General features: G+C 40.7%; 1 protein-coding gene across 2 annotated transcripts in view; it reads right to left on the reverse strand.

Moving 5' to 3' along the window:
• NID1 (nidogen 1) overlaps positions 1-17,873 on the reverse strand; it is a 93,694-nt gene that overhangs the window by 37,715 nt on the left and 38,106 nt on the right. The window contains exons 8-12 of one of the 2 annotated variants that reach the window (XM_053300007.1): positions 16,854-17,099; positions 15,555-15,698; positions 14,848-14,976; positions 7,551-7,694; positions 5,636-5,758 (exon numbers count right to left, since the gene is read on the reverse strand). In XM_053300007.1, the coding sequence (XP_053155982.1) occupies positions 5,636-5,758; positions 7,551-7,694; positions 14,848-14,976; positions 15,555-15,698; positions 16,854-17,099 (786 nt within the window). The remainder of the gene's footprint in view (positions 1-5,635; positions 5,759-7,550; positions 7,695-14,847; positions 14,977-15,554; positions 15,699-16,853; positions 17,100-17,873) is intronic. The other variant, XM_053300013.1, reaches the window with a different exon arrangement.

Genomic DNA, 17,873 nt, shown 5'->3' on the forward strand with positions numbered 1-17,873 from the left:
GCCAGAACTGGGCTGCAGCCAACAGGGTAAAGAAGGGGGAGCATGCTTGGGGCCAGACAGGGAGGAGGAACAGCAGTGGCGGCAGCCACACCAGATAGGTAAGTATCTCGCTGTCCCCATCTAGCTGCCCCCTGCTCTCCCAAACCAGTTTGATCATGGACCAAATTGCCCCCAGTTCGGTCCACTATGGAACCTCCAAAACAGCCCCAGTTCAAGGTGAACCATTTGGGGGTGAACCACTCGTGCATACCCCTGCCTACATTGTGGCACACATAGCTTAAACAGTTGGCTCGTGGGAAGCTGACTCATGGGAAGCCCACTTTTGTGCCATCTATGCAGTAGACCAGGAGTGTTTGTTGCCATCAAAGGTGGATATGGACTTCCTGCTGGGGTGGCCCCCAGTTTCCACTTCAGAATTGTTACGTTTGTTTCCCAGCTGAAATCTGGTAAAGCCCCAGGCAGTGACAATATCCCTGTAGAACTGCTTAAAGCAAATCTAGATTGGTAGTCTTCTGTCCTGGCAGCATTATTTATTTGTGTTGATTGTATAGCATGTATCCCTGAAGACTCAGGGCTGGCTATTATTATACCAATTTATTTAAAAGGGAGTAGATCTGATCCAGCAAATTACCATCCCATTAGTCTGCTAAGCATCATCAGTAAATTATATGCTAGAATCTTCATGAGCAATTGTTGGATTGGTTGGAACAGGACAATATTTTGGATGATGAATAGGCAGATTTCAGAATGGGATGCCCAACCACTGATCAGGACTTAATTCTTCAACACCTGATGGAAAAATATGTGTCCCCACATAAAGGTGCACTCTACATGGCCTTTATTGATTTTAAATAAGAATTTTACCTCATACTTAGGGACAGACTGTGGAGAAAATTAGAGGCCTCCACTATCAATAAGCATCTGTTGGCCATTATTTGCAGTCTGTATGAAACCACTCAGTTACAGGTTAGATGCAGCCGTGCAGGACATTTCACAGGTCTTGTTCCCACTTTTAGAGGAGTTAAATAGGGTTGTGTTTTGGCTCCACATTGTTTAATTTTTATATCAATTCTTTGGTTAAAAATTTAGTTTGTACTAGTTTTCACTCTCTCAAATTTGGAAAAAGAGCCTTGTCAATTCTCCTCTATGCCAATGAGGCAGTACTTCTATCAAGGATGATTATCAGTTTAAAGCATCTTCATAGGGCACTTGTCACTCACTGCAATGATGAACTGTTAACAATTAATTATCATCATCATCATTATTATTACATTTATAACCTGCTTTTCCTCCGAGGAGCTCAGAGTGCATGGTTGTTTATCCTCACAACAAACCTGTGAGGTAGGTTAGGCTGAGAGATACATGACTGGCCCAGAGTCACTATAAAAAGACTAAAACCATGGTCAGTGCTAGAAGGCCAGTCATACACGGATGGCAAATTAATGAGAATCCTATTGAACAAGTGACAAGCTACACGTATTTAGGAGTTGTTTTTCACTCTGCTTCCTGGAGAGCCCATGTTAAACACCCTTCAGAGAATGCTCAGAAGAGTGTCTCAGCCCTCCTGAGATTTTTCCGTACACAAGGCAGGGTATCATATTCCATCAGCAATAAAGGTGTTTGTTGCCCAGATGCTGTATGGTTCTACAACAAATCTACAGTTGTTGCCCAGATGCTGTGTGTATGGTATGGTATGGTATGGTATGGTATGGTATGGTATGGTATGGTATGGTATGGTATGGTATGGTTCTCAATTGTGTGTGTATGGTAATTATGGCCCCATGGAAGTCGTTCAGAAGAAATTTCTGGGACCCATATTTGCAGTTCTGTGTTATGTCCTCAATGCTGCTTTGCAGCTAGAGGCAAACATAATTTCTATAGAGGCTCAAGCCTTGATCTCCGTATTTAACGTCTTGTTAAAGGGCGCCCCGCCCCCCCCCCGCCTGCTATGGGACTGGCACTATTGACCTTATCTGATACTTTCCAGTCAACAAGGAGAAAATCGTTGGAAAGTAGAAAACTTTCAATTATAGGTTTACTACTAGTGTTTTAATAGCCACTGGGTACGGCAAAGCTAAAACCATTCTGAAACAATTAATATGGGACACAATCACAGAAACATTAAAGATTAGTTTCTAGATATCCCATCCTAATGGACGCTAAGAATGCTTTGGCACCTGCTAGCTACCTAACCAACTTAACAATGCCAAAATTTCAAAATTTTGCAGGGCATTTAAAATTAGCCTGATTCAATGTGTTGCCATCTGCTCTTTTGGAGGAGAGATATCAGAGGGTCCCTCATCATGAACATTTGTGTCCTTGTGATGTGGGTTGGTGGAATGGAAGCTGTAGGGCATGCCCTTTTATGTTGCCCTTTTAGTTGTGATATGTGCTCAGCCTTTATTATACCCATTCTAAAAATGGACAGAGGAATTTTATTTTTTCCCCTCTTCTCTCTGATCAGAGTTCACAGATTACAGATAAAGTAACCAGGTTTTGTGCAGCTGCTTGTGCCTGTTGCAGAATATTGGTTAAGAAGCCCTATTTTAATGGTGATAATATCTTATTAATACTATCATTAATAGAGATGTTTGAATCAATTTGGTAGCGAATTGATTCTATTTGACTCTGCCTCGAAACGACTCACCCCAAGAAAGGGATAGCCCATTGTTTCTTTGCTAGAAGGGAATATCCATTGTTTCTCCTTGTGCTTTAGCACAAAAGCACAGGTGTTCTAGTTAAAAGAACACCAGGCTACTCCTACGCAGAGGCCATTTAAAATAGGCTAGCCCAGCGGTGGTGGTCAGTGTGAGAGATAGCACTGGCCAGGCCGCAGGGACGGTCCCATCGCTGCTTCCCCGCTGCCCGGTGCCAACTCTGCATTGGAGGGGAGAGATGGTGGGTCCAATCGCCACCTCCCTGCTGCCATGCCAGCAGCCACAGCAAGCCAGGCGCGGGCCAGTCGAGCGGCAGCCTGGGTCCAGCCCCGCCCGGCGGCCCCTCCGAAGGCTTCCCATGCGCGTGATGTCTTCCGCACAGGGTGTGTCCCAAACGAACACACACACACACCCTCCTGGACTACCGGGAGCCCCGAGTGAGCACTCCCATATCATTTCAGGCAGCCCTGAGATGTGAGAAAGGGAGAATAGATGCTTTCAGGCAGGAAGTGCTGCCTGAAATGATATGGAAGCGCTCGCTCGGGCTCTTCGGAGAGGGCGTGGCCTCAAGCTCCGAAGAGCCCAAGAGAGCACTTCCATATCATTTCAGGCAGCGCTTGCTGCCTGAAAAGGATAGGCAAGTGCTCACCTGGAGCTCCTGGTAGCCAGGGCAGGAGTGGGGTGGGGTTCGTTCGGGGCTCTTCTAGAGCCTGAGCCATGCCTCCCAGGGGGCTTCGGTGGCTCCTACCATTGGCAGCCCAGGTTCTTTGAATCTGTTCACACAATGGTGGCTATGCCCCTGAAGCCATCCCTATGTCTCTGTTTCCACGAGAGGAGTGGAGCAGTTTTTTAAAAAGGATCGGGGCACCAGGCCCCTCTTCACAGGAGCTGCCAGCTGCCACAGGGGAATGGTGGCTGCCAGTTGGGGGTCAGGGTCACTGCTGTGGGCTCTGCAAAGGATGGTAGTTCACTGTATACTTTTGGGGCTCCCCAGTGCTGATATATTCTTTTTATTCAGAGGTTCTCCTCTCCCCACCCCACTGCACAGATCGAATTGATTTGGATTCAATTTTCAAAATCAAGGCCAAATCAAATCTATCTGGTTTCAAGACAGCCACATTCATGGTCAATTCAATCACGAAACGAACCACAATTTGTGATTCATGCACATCTCTAATTATTAATACTATTATTAATATCAGGCAGTATATGCGATCTGAGCCTTGCTCCCATTGTGTAGGCCAGGCATCCCCAAACTGCGGCCCTCCAGATGTTGCTGAACTACAACTCCCAGCATACCCAGCCAGAAAAAATTGTGTCTAGGGATGTTGGGAGTTGTAGTTCATCAACATCTGGAGGGCCGCAGTTTGGGGATGCCTGGTGTAGGCTATGATACTAATTTGTGTATGCTACATGTGTTCACTTTAAGAGTGATTTGGGTACAGGCTCCCTCAAATGCAGGATACAGATAAAAGCAGTATATAAACGTTCATAGCAGTAGTAGAAGAAAATGTACTGCTGTATGTGCATTGAACATAAGAATAACTGTAAGTGCATACAGACACACATGTATGTGCACTGAACAGAGCTACTGTGTTCCACATGCTGCAGGATAGTCCTCTGTCTCACACAACCAGCTGTCTGACACAACAAAACTTTCCTCACTCACAAAAAGTTAGGATGGAGGGGTAAAATATCCCCTTCCTTGGAAATTGCCTCCTCCTTTGCAACATGAATATCTTGTGTGTATCCAATTGATTCCCTTGATTTCTGATCCAGAGAAGATTTGTGTGTGTAAATCTCCTTCTCTGGGCCAGAGTTAAGGTATATCCTAAGTAATGAACACAATCTTAGTTACTTTAAATTAAGTTAAAACCCCAAAGGAACCTAATCTAAGTGTCAAAATAATATTGAAAAATATTATGCAAGATTAAAATATCATCATATGCACTACTTCTCAACTTACAAAAGGAGCATTTGTCAGGGTTCTCAGATCCTCACTACAGTCTCTAGAGCTACTCTCACTCTCCTAAAAAGGTTAGGAGGAGTGGCCAGCCAAGGAAGGAGAGCTGTGTGTGGTCTCAGTCAGTGAATGTGTGTTTGTAAAGATCAAGTCAAGAGGAGAAGTGATCATGTGCGAGTCAGGAGCTGGATAAGATGGGCTTGGCCAACCTACATTCTGTTCCCAGCATTTTATCAAGGGTGGTCAAAAGGTTGTCCTATGCAGCTTCCTCCGGCTCCCACACAATCACCCCTCCTCCTATCTTGATTTTTGCAAACGAACAACCACTGATCAGGAGCATGCACAGCTCGCCTACCCTGGCTGAGCACTCCTCATTTAGAGTTGTGAGAAGAACAGCCCTTCTCTTATTAGCCCTGCCACCAATGCAGATGCAGCTGGTGGGGATCAGGGACAGGGCCTTCTTTATAGTGGGTTCCCATCTTTGGAATGCACTCCCCAAAGCGCTTCATTAGTCTTCCTCTTTGATTAGTTTTAAAAACCCTAAAACCCTCTTTTAAAAGAAGCATCTTAAAATTATTTGTAATTGGGTTTCCAGTTTTAGTCCTGTCTGCCATTTTGTCCTGTGGTTGGATTTGTTTTTATACTTGTTTTATTACTCTTTAATATTGTTTCATTATATTTTTTATTATAAGCTGATCTGAACAGCAGTGTGCTGGAGGGGTGGAATAGGAATGTTTTAACTAAAATAAAAACAAATGAACTTATTTTTCAAAAATATCATTAAAAAGTCTTAAAGCAAAAAATAAATAAATGTTGATTAACTACTGACAAATCAATGTGAAATAATTACTATTTGTCTAAATAATTTAGTGTGCTGCAAAGTATACATCACACTAGAGTACACAATACACAGTTGTTGCATGACCTCAGTTTGTTTAAACAGAATCCTACCCAAACCATCTTTCAACAGTTTGCATGTTTTAGATTTGTTTTTGAAATTATTCTGAAAGTTTACCTCCTGGCACACAAAGGAAACCGTCCCCACGATAACCTGCCTTACACTGACAGTGGAATGATCCTGGAGTATTATGGCAGAAAGCATCTGGGTGGCAGCGGTTCAGCTGACATTCATCTACATCTGTAAAAGAAAAAGTTCATAGAATCACAGAACGTTAGAGTTGGAAAGGATGTCAGACCTTCAAGACCAACCCTCTGCTCACTGCAGGACACTGCTATAGTATCCCTGACATATGGTTTCCAAGTCTTTGTTTGAAAACCTCCAGTGAAAGAAAGCAGAAATAGTAACTTCTCATGGTAGGCTATATTACTTTTAGAGAAGTGAAAAAATGCAAGCAGGGCCAGACTTATGTCTTCTGGACAAGGACCTGGATTGGCACCTTCTTCCTTTTTTTCGTATGTTGCTTCATACGAAGGTCATCCAACATGCAGGTCAGCTCGATCATATGCATGGCTCAAAGTTCAAAAGTGTGCACTGATGATTTCTGCTCTGGGAACAACTTGTGTCTCAAAGGACTCCATGGGCACAAACCAAATTAAAGCACATCTGCAGATCTTCTTGAGCATTAAATGTCTTATAAACCATACAGAAAAATATAACAAAAAGAGTCAATCACTGGAGAGGCACAATAATTGTTTGTGGTGCATGAACAACAATTATTTATATGTGAATAGACTGTAGGTTTGCCAAATAATCCCAACGTATAGTCTTACAAACCAGTCAACCAGTCTATGATGGTCAATTCAGGATTAGAAACTGAGTGTGTTAACATAATAAGCTGGATGAAATAAAGAGCAGAATAAACCAGCTTGCATGTTTCATGCCAGGTAGACTGCCAGGATCCACTGAAGTAGATGTACATTGAAAAATGATTAACATCATTCTATCAAAACAATTTTGCATATTGATGGTGTAATTCTCCACAAAGATTCATTTGTGATATGTGCAACCAGATGTTTGTTACCAAAGTCACACTAAATGCAAAAGCACTGACATACACTTGAGAATGCTGATAATCCAGATGCATCTTTTGAACATCTGAGAAAATGGATATAGTCAGCATCCACCTATCTATTTCTGTCTTTTTGGACAGTCACACATACATCCCCTACTAACTTGGCAAAGAGGCACCTTTTACCATGGTGATTCTCTTTATTTAGCAGGGGGAGAGTAACTGGCCCTATCCACCCCTAGCACAGTACCTCCAGTGACTGTTGCTGGTGTCTATCTTGTGTTTTTTAAAGAATGTGAGCCCTTTGGGGACAGGGAGCCATCTTATTTATTTATTTCTCTGTGTAAACCACCCTGAGCCATTTTTGGAAGGGCAGTATAGAAATTGAATTATTATTATTATTATTATTATTATTATTATTATTATTAATTTTGTATTGTCATCATTTCTATGTTACTGTCAGCAATCCCAACATTGGTGATATACTCTAATACCAAAAACAGGCTTTAAAAATAAATAAATGTGATGGGGAAGGCCCATCTATGTTAGTTTGCTCCTAAAAAGTTGTGTTCTGTTTTGTGCTTAATTTGGACCACTGCTAACTGGGCAAAGAGGCACCTTTTCAACATGGTGATTCTCTTTATTGAGCAGGGGGAGAGTAACTGGCCCTATCCACCCCCAGCACAGTACCTCCAGTGACTGTTGCTGGTGTCTATCTTGTGTTTCTTTTAAATTGTGAGTCCCTTGGGGACAGGGAGCCATCTTATTTATTATTTGTCTCTGTAAACCGCTTTGGAAACTTTTGTTGAAAAGCATTATATAAATATTTGGTGGTGGTGGTGGAGGATGCTGAATTGATTACAGAATGAGGCATCCAAGCCAGTTACTAGGGATAAGATAGGGAATTGCAGAAAGGCCCCTAGGGACAAGATGGAATGTAGAATAAAGGGTGCTACCCACCCACACAGGAGCGCCCATCTCCAGAGAAGCCAGGTAGACATGCACAGATGTAAGAAGAGCCACCAGCGTATATGCAACGGGCACGCTGAGGGATATCACAAGTGTGTGTGCCTGTCACACAATGGTTGATGACACGTTCAATAGCTGCAATTACAACCACACAAATATTATTAAAAGATGTAATCTTAAACAATTTTTGTACAGAGAGATATTCAGAGGAAACATCAGAATCTAGAATTAATAATATTATGCTATGTATGTATAACCTGACCACACTGAAAAGTGGACAAAACCACACAAAATGTAGGCAGCCAAATCGCTACTTACAAGGCACATGCAGTTCCCAATCAGTCCTAATGTCATCAATGGCTTCTGTTTAAATCTTGGTTTGTTCACTCTATTATCCCCTCAACCCTTTCTCACTCAGGTTTCAGAATCACATTAATCTTCTAGTTCTACTTCTCCAAATGTGCATTCTACATCTTTGTCTGTCACTGATCCTTCTCTCTTATTCTGGATCCCACTGTTTCTTTGGCTTTCTCAATCTCTCTCTGGTGTGTTTATTCGTGTTCAAGTTTTCAACTATCACCTTTATGTGGTCAGCTCACAACTGTTTCTCAATACCAGGTTTCACTTTCGTTTACTATCCTAGGTCTCTAGCTGACTCTCTGATACTTCTTGGATACCTGACTAGGTATCTAACAAAATGTTGAAAACCTAGGACTTCACGTCTTTCCACCCAAATATTCTCTCCCTTGCTTCACTATTAACTGTTTCACTATTAATCTTCTCATCTCCTAGACATGCAGTGATGGAAGCAGTTTCCTTTACTATCTAGTCCATTACCACATTTTGCTGTTTTATCTTTGACAGCTACAAAATCTGACCTTTTCCATTGCTAAAAGCTGCATTAATGGACAGAAGTAAACCCCTTTTTATTGGCCATTCTTCTCATCTCAATTGTAAAGAAGGAATAATGAACTAATGTTTAAAGTTCTTCACCAGATATATTCTTTCAGATTCCTTTATTCTTCACCTTTAAGTCCCCCCCCCCACACACACCACACATCAGCCATCATTATTTCTATCATTATCTCAGGAGCTTATGAGCTCCCTTCCAATCAGCTTCCTCTGTATGAAGCAGCCCTACATTTACACCCCTTCATGCATTCACTGCTGCTACTTCAAATATTGGCATAAAAATTCTGTTCTTCAAAGTTTCCCTAGGTCATCACACCCTCACCTTCTCTGTGATGTCTTCTACCAGTTAACTCCCCTTCAAATTTTGTTGGCCTCCTTTACCATTAAGCATGGACCACATCATATCTATATTTTGACCAATGAATGCACAGCTTAACGTTTCAGTTGACGAAACAGTGATACTGCCATTACCTTCCTTACACCTTCTGTATTTGGCACTGATTAAAATGTTGGTAAAAATTCAGAAGACTTAAAAAAAAAACCACCCTTATTTCTCTTTATAATTATCTGTAAATTTTTGTGAAGTACTTGCAAGACTCAAAATATGTCAGATTTTTTTGAAGGAGTTTTGATAGACATCAAAAGTGATAGACAGTAGTCCTCAATATAAAACAGTTTCTATCACTTTTGGCTTGACCCCTTTTGTGTTTAGAGAACATAAGTTAATTCAGGGGCATGTTCCTGCATGTGTGGAATGGCTTTTGGAATATGCATAAAAGTGAAAACATGCAACTTGCTCAGTGAAAATTACTTCACATAGTCCATGCATGATACTGGGTTGCCTTCAATTCCTTCACCATGTACTACTAAAAAGAGAGGGTCTCAAAAGCTGGGCAGAGAGCTCTGATTCCACAGTGAACATGGCACAACCCAAAAGAGTCTACCTAGCCTCATAGTTTGAGCATGAAGAGACACAAACCACATTACTTGACAGCAGCCCCAAATAAAAGCAGTACAGGACATTTCTCAAAGTCCTCAGCTATATAAATATATTGGTGTGTAACCTTTAGAGTCTGGAGGTTTGATCCGTTCCATATGGTTTAGTGGGAAAGCAGCATGCCTTTCCTTTCTGTAACTACTAGTGAATGACAACAACATTTGTATGGAGAAAAAACAAAAAAACAACCCCGGAGGTTTCTCACATACAATGGCTTAACTATCTGTTACTTATACAGGAAATGATTAAGAACACTATTAAAAACTAAGCCAGAGATAACCCATAAATGTAATTTGGCAACAGATTATAGTAAAATCTAAAAATGCTAGCAGATTAATGAGTTCTAAAACATACAGAGAACACTACCTAACAGGACTCTTAACATTTGGAATTTAGAATACCACTGGAGAGTTTTTCCTACTAAAAATATTTTTACTCAAAAATACCACCACTTTATAAACAAATAGGATACAAGGAACAGATTATATGGTTCTGGTGGGATGCAGAAGGCTTGTTCCTCTTGAGTACTTTTTTTAATTGCTAGAAATCCTGAAAACTCAATGCAGCTTTCGAAACTTACTCTATGAATAGAGTTGCCATGCCCCCTGGAATTTTGGATTTCACCCGGATTTTAAGCATCTCACCCAGATTGCTTAGCTCACCCAGATTCACCTGGATTTCAGCTTTCATAGAAGAAGAAGAAGAAGAAGAAGAAGAAGAAGAAGAAGAAGAAGAAGAAGAAGAAGAAGAAGAAGAAGCAGCAGCAGCAGCAGCAGCAGCTAAGCTCTAGCCCTTGTAGAAGTGGAGTTATGGAGCAGAACACGCAGCCACTATTCTGCTCAAACATTATTTTAAAACCAATAATAATATAGTAATAATTTTTATTTACAGTCATTGACCAAACAGAAAATGAAAACTAGCAAGCATTAAAATGTGTGTGTATATAAAACCAATTTATATAATATGCAAATTAGGCACCCAGATTTGGAAAGCTAGAATACAGCAACCCTATCTATAAAGCAACCTATGCAGTGGTCAATCTGACCTAACTCTTTCTGTCATGAGAACAGTTACTCCATTTTCCATCTCTAAAAACATCTTCACTTTTCTTCCCAGTTCACTAAAAGATTGAAGACAACAAATAATTTATTTTTATGTATATATTTTAAATTACACAACTATCCATAGGAATTTCATAGTGGTGTATAAATTTTAAAAGCAAGTCTAACACAATATACAAAGCAACAAAATAAAAATGATATATATTTTGTTACGGAGACAGAGTAGAAGCAGACACAGCAGTAGACCAACTGTAATATCTTTTTTTTAAAGAAAGCAGTAAACACATGGCAATTAGCAGCAATTAATCCTCAAACTCTCTGAAATAGGAGGCTCTTCAGCTGCTTCTGGAAAGACAGCAGGTGAATATAAGAAAACAGATTCACAGTTAAAATCAAACCAAATACTTTCTTCTAGAAATATTTTAATAAAACAGCTGCAAAGGTGCAGGCTCCCAAACTATTAGGGCACTGGGCTGGTTTGGATGACACTTTATCCAACCAGATCACCCCACACGATAAAGACATGAACGCACATATTTCCTTCCCCGTGTACTGTTTCTTAATAGCATGGAGGCCCAAACTGCACCCCTACATATGGTCCAAATATGCTTTAAAGTAGTATTTTTAAAACCACTTTATCGTCTTTCAAATTTAGATTGCATTTAGAAGAGCAGATTGGACAGCCTCCCCCTCCCCCACATGCAACTAGGCAATGGCATATGGTGGGGGAAGAGATATGTGTGCTCATGATGTGCTCACATCTTTATCACATGGGGGAAAGTATCGTCCAAACAGACCCAAAGAAGTATAAGCGATCTCACATGATCTTCCAAACATGCCTCAATTGCAGGGGTGGAGCGACCAGTGTTCAGCCGCATCCAAAAAAATATGGGCCACCAGGAGTACTGGGGCCACCACAGGCCCCACTATTTGCCTCCACTCCTGTCGGCTCACACACTCCACTTGCTCACCCGTGCAGTGCTCTGAGGCCCCCCACTAACTGCCAGAGCTGGCCAGGTTCATTTGTCCTTGCCCGGCCAATGTGATATAATGTTATCACTGCCCAGCATTATAAGCTTGCAAAGAAGGTTTTCATCAATTTCACCAAGCAGGGAAATGAAAATGGTATTTGTTTTAATGTTCAGGGGGAAGTGTGTGCTACAGCTCCAAAGTTGAAGAGAAAATATCCTCCAAAAAAGAAAGAAGGGTGGGAGGACCAGATCATGAGATGTCAAGAGCATTGTATAGGGTAGGTGGGAGACGCAGGTTTGTTATAGTTTGCCTGGAGGCTAGACAAATGTTCGTACCCTTTAATGGAACTTATTTTTCATGTTACAATCTGGAAAGAGATTTTATCCAAAGAACAAATAGTTTCAAGAACCAAGGAATATGGCAATACTTCAGGATGTAAAAAAGCACTGCAGAATGTTATACTGCCATCCCCTCCCACCACCAAGCCCTCCTCTCTGCAGAAGTGTTACAATATTAGCATTCAGGGACCTGAATGGGTCGTGGCAGGGTGGACTTGCAGGGAGAAAGGTACAGGGAAGAATCTATCTCCTAAGTAGCAGGGGGGAAAGGAGTCTGAGCATCTGATGAGTTTAGTTAACTTCAACCTAACTTACATAAGCATGACAAAATACAAGTTCTAATGTAAACTGGTGGTTTTTTTAATGCTTTTTGTTTTACATATTATTATTTTGGTTTTGTGTTGTAAATTTTAAATATAATTTTGTGAGCTGTCTTGGAGGCCCATTTAGGGTCAAAAGGCAGGATATGAATGCCATTAAAACAAACAAAAGTATTCTTCAAGAACAATCCAACACGACTGTCATATTGACCAGGAAAAAAAGAACTTGAGGATTCAGCTTTGGTAGCATTATCTAGAGCTAGCCAATTGTGTCTGAAGAAGAGAGAGGAAGAAAGAAAGCCATTCAGGAAATGCTTGACTATAGTCTTAAGCTCAAATTTCCTCCAAACAGATGCTGAAACAACTAAAATGCAAGAAAGGAAATATTTAACACAATTCCTTGGCAGATCCTGCAAAGCTATAAAAGTACAGCTTTATATAACTTGTTATGTTACATACAGTACCTAGAGATGCACATATCAGGCAGTATATAAATATGATAAACAAACAAAATTCACCATGGATTGCATCAATCTATGTATTAAAGGGTTTTATTCTTAGGTCAACTGCAGTTATCAGTCCCTTTCCCTTCATTTTAACAAAATCCAACAGAAACCTGAAGTTCTCTTCACTGTTTATACTATATAGATAGCTGGAATTTTAATGGAGCAAACAGCAAAACTAGCTCTGTCTAAGGCTTGTGGATCCAATTACACACACACACACACACACACACACACCAGAATTATCTTTCTTAGTTCATAAATAAAAGTTTATATTATTGTGTTGAGAGATAAAATATTTGATTTAAAATAAGAAAATAACTGAATACTTGACGTTTGAACTCTCATTTTCAAGGATCTTGAGCTCCGCCTTATGTGCTTTGAATATGGACTATATATGCTGTACATATACTACAGCAAACTAATTTTTTAGAAATGTTTCAGCACTTGCCCAATATAAGTGAGGGGTGGATTAGTCAGATGCTGACCTCAATCTGGATAATAGAAAAAGCATTCGGGAAATTGTTTCCTGCTCCTATATTCTACTCATCCCAGCCTCCTATCCAGTTTACTACTGCAAGTGGGCTGCTGCAGCACACAACAAGGAAGTTTTATTCAAGAATGGTGTGTTTGTGATCTAAAGCAGTTAAAGCAGCAGGAACGGTCTCTGGGTCAGCACCTGCTTACCCAAGACCAGAACTTTACATGAGCTAGAAAGAACCCTGGCCTAACTAAAGCAGGACTCATATTTGGAACAATCTCCAAAGCACAGAGGTCACATTGGCAGCTCAAATCTGCCAGCCCAACAATAATTTGATGAAAACTAGAAAAACTCCTTCCCAAAATTAAGAAAGTGCATATTTGAGATTCCTGATCTTTTTCATGAAAAAAGATACAACCTTTTAAAATAAAGCCTAAACTACTACTTTAATTTTTACTTGTCTTCTAAAACAAGCAAGCAACAATGGAATGAAACCCACACTGGGTACTTTCTAGGGGTGTGCATTTTGGAATTTTCTTGTTTCTATTTGTATCCGAATCGAAACATCCCTGTTTTGTTTTGTAGCCAAATTTTCTGAATCCGAATCAGCCCTGTTTTGTTTTGTAGCCAAATTTTCCGAATCGATTTGGATTTTTAAAAAGGGTCCCAGGGCAAAAAGAGTGGGTGGTGGTAGTGCCCAATGGGGGCAAGGAAGCTACCACCCAAATTTCAAAGAATTAGGCAAAGGGCTGATTTTTTTGGTGAATTTTAAAAAAATTTTTTACACATCTTTAAGAATTTTCCCATAGGGAATAATGGGGATTCCAGTAAATGTATTGCTTCAAATCAAGGGGAAAGGGATGACCCAGAGCAGAGTGTGGTGAGTGGTAGTGCCCAATGGGGGCAAGGAAACTTCCAGAATTATTTCAAAGGAATTGGGCAAAGGGCTGATCTTTTGTGATTTGTTGAAGTTTACGTGTCTTTAAGATTTCTCCCATGGGGAATAATGGAGGTTTCAGCAGCTCCATAATTCCACTTGGGGGGCACTGGGGTTGCCCAGGGCAAGGGGTTGTGTAGTGCACATAGGGTGCCAACCACCCCCACACCCACAAGCCTGTGGGGTACTGGGTTTTGTTGTTTCTGAGGTGTTCATTGTAGATTCTCTGGTAGCATATGAGATTTTCAGTGAAAAACAAGAATCCACTCTCATATGCTACCAGAGAATCTACACTCAGAACACCACAGAAACAGCAGAACCCAGCACCCCATGGGTTAGCAACCCTTCCCCTGGCCAATGTGGGGTCAGTAAAGAGTGGGAAGAAGCAAAGGACCAAATGGGGAACAAGGAGGGAATTGTCAGCAGGTCAGCCCATGATTTAGGTCACTGATCAGAAGGCTGGAAGGGTGGGAAATTCAAAGAGATGTCAAACACAAAATGGAGACTGACTCAGAGATCACCACAAAATGGAGGTCCGAAACAACAAAACGTTTTGTAGCCAAAACAGGGACATTTTGTTTTGTATACAAAACTTTTGGATCTGGAAAATGGGTGTTTTGTTTTGTCTACAAAACACCCAAAACAGGCTGTTTTGGGTATAAAACGTTTTGTATCCGAAACGTTTTGCACATCCCTAGTACTTTCTCCAATGAATCTGTTTCCCAAACACAATAAAGGAAGTTTGAAGTGGCGGGGGGAAGACTCACCCACACAAGTTCGTCCATCAGATGAAAACTGATATCCCTCTAGACACTCACATCGGAAAGTTCCTGGCTGATTATTACAGACTGCATTGCTGCCACACATTGTTGGTTGTTCCAGGCATTCATCTACATCTACATGGAGAAGCACTGTTAGCCTAACAGCTCTCACACAGATAGTTTCTCAAAGCTAAGACACAACATACCTGTAATTCAATTTCTGCACACTTGGAAGATATTCCTATGTAATATTAATCTTTTGTACCAAATACATCCTACATGACTGCAGCATTAGAAGCATCTGCCAACTGACATATCAAGGCAGATGCAAAAAAGAAAGTAGATGTGACATGCATTGTGTGTATTTATCTCCTGCTAGGTTTTTATATTTAAGCAAAAGTTGCCATGGAGGCTTCAAATTTGAGTGGAAGAGAGGAGCTGCTGTTTAACGCTTTCTCCTCCGGCAATTCTGCACAAAGTCACCCATCTTCAAGCTGTTTTTCCCCTCATGGGTGAGATGATCTCATCTTTCTGCTAGGCTCTGTATTTTAAAAAATACCTAAAGCAACATAGCAAAATTTGTCCTGGTATCTATTGGTGAATCTACAGTAAAGGGAATATTAACCGCAAAAAACATGCTGAAACAGAACACAGAATACAGTTGGATCAACATTTCCCACCCACCCCCACCCACCCTAGAAAGATTCTCATACCATAACAAGCACGTCCATCTCCTTGGAAGCCCACTGAGCATTCACAAGTGAACTGGTTGCCTGGTCCTGGACGACAAACTGCATTGGTGTCACAACCATGGGTGCCCGTGTAGCATGGATTGCGGTTTGTATCAGCTGAACCATCTGTCAAGAGGCCACAGAAGACATTTTTAATAAATTAATCATTACTACTTGTGGAACTGCTTTGCTCATCAATAAAGCATAGTGGCAGATGTGATGAAAATTATGCCAATTAGCCTCATTCTAATAATATTTATAAATAGTACTCCATTGTGGGGTTTTTTTTAGTTTCCAGCTCTCATAGGTACTACGATGAAATGACAAACCATGGTAATGTGTAACGAGCAGTCCAAAACCATTATATTAGAACTTCTACAATCAACTGTTTTCAGAGGAACAAACTCAAGGGTATGTCTTGAACAGCAGTAACAAATGCATAACAAGAATATTCATTAGATCACACATCTCAGAATGTGCAACTGTTGGCTTGAATATGCAACACGCATCATATTCATCTCTGTGCTCCTGTGCTCTAAGAAAAGGTGACTGACATCCAGACTGCTCTGGCACTATGAGAGAGGGCCAATTTTCACCAATCTACTCTTCCATCTGAAGTCCATTGTGCGTCCTGAAAATATGTCCCAGAAGGTTATGCAACCCTCAAGGACATATTTTCAGGAGGCACAGTGGGCTTCAAAGGAAAGGACAGATTAAAAAAAAATTGCCCCCTCCCATAGTGCCAGAGCAGCATTAGTCTGGATGTCAGCCAACTTTTCTTAGAGGATACATACAACTTGAAATCCATCTTTTAAGTTTGCCATTAAGTAGCTGATTAATTCATTCAGCCTTAATTCAGCCAGACTTGTAAACTGATCTTTTGCACAGCAAGACTGATGATGTTTTAATATCTTATAATCTTATAATGTTGTTTTATGTTTTATTGTTCAAGTAGCCTTGAACTTTAAGGAAAAGCTTCTGAAGCTTCTGATACATGCACAGAATTACATTTTTAATAGGACTTGTGACAAATTTTCAAAACATGAATAAACTTTAGCCTAATGTTCAGTCTGTTATGCTCCCAAAAGTATTTTAGTTCTCTAAGAACTGGAAATTATTTTAATGTTGTTTGGAGAACAGCCAGTCAAAACAGTTGTGCAATTTTGTCCATCTGAGAGCCAACCAATATATAGTCAAAGGATAAGAAATACAGGCTCCTAACCAATCCTAACATGATATAAAGAGAGGGAAGGGAAACAAATAATTATCACTGAAACATACTACTAATTGGGCCAATCGAATTGCTCATTGCATATCGCAAAATTCGTTCATCTCTGTTATACAAGACAAAGACACTGTCCACTGATAGCTGCTGAGTGGCTGGAACAGAAAGATGAGAGTCATCATGTATGCACTCGTCAAATGTGATTGTCTGCCGCCATTGGTAGGGGACGGTGTACACTGGAGAGACCCCATCTCTTTCTGGTTCTGTCACCGTGTACTCTCTGGTAGATGATGATGTGATAACTAGACAAAAGAAAACATATTAGTTAGAAGGGAAGTAAAAATTACATGACTGGAACGCATTCATTCCTCTGCAGCCACATATAAAAAGATTTTTTTAAATATTACAGACAAGAAGCTAAAAAATTGTCATATTATCAAAAAGGCTAAACTTTAGTTTAATTTTAAATATGAGATCATTTTGTTTTCAAGTGACAATTTAAGCAGTATCCCACACAATGGCAATTTGCGTGCCCCAGTTTTCTGGGAAAAGATTTGGGCTCACACACAGAGCAACATTCTACAGAATGCAGAACATTCCACACAACTGCCACCTCCTCCTTGAGCAACCTCCTGGACTTCCTAAAAAGACTCTTGCTGTGGGCTACACAATGTAGGCAGCTGCAGAAACAGGGAAGATAGCCTGGAAACTGGATAGAGTTCCACTAGTGGAGCAATTGCTATAACATTCCCAAAGTTCCCGTATCTGAGGCAGAAATCTCTTGTCCCATACAGGAAGCTGTTTTCCCCATATTATTGGCAGAACCTGGGGCTATCTCTCATCCCTCAGTGCATTTGCATCGAGCCCTTTGAAGTCTAGGTGAAGTCCATATTATAATGTGAACGAAACAACAAAGTTAACAAAAGAAGCCCAAATTGCTCTGCAAACTTGCAGGACAAATTGCCAGGGTTTATTTACATCTTGCAAGTGGCAAGACCCACAGACCCCTGCTAATTGACTCACCACTTCTGTGTGTGTGTGTGTGTGTGTGTGTGTGTGTGTGTGTGTGTGTGTGT

This window comes from Hemicordylus capensis, chromosome 1 (assembly GCF_027244095.1).
Source record: "Hemicordylus capensis ecotype Gifberg chromosome 1, rHemCap1.1.pri, whole genome shotgun sequence".
Taxonomy (NCBI): Eukaryota; Metazoa; Chordata; class Lepidosauria; order Squamata; family Cordylidae; genus Hemicordylus; species Hemicordylus capensis.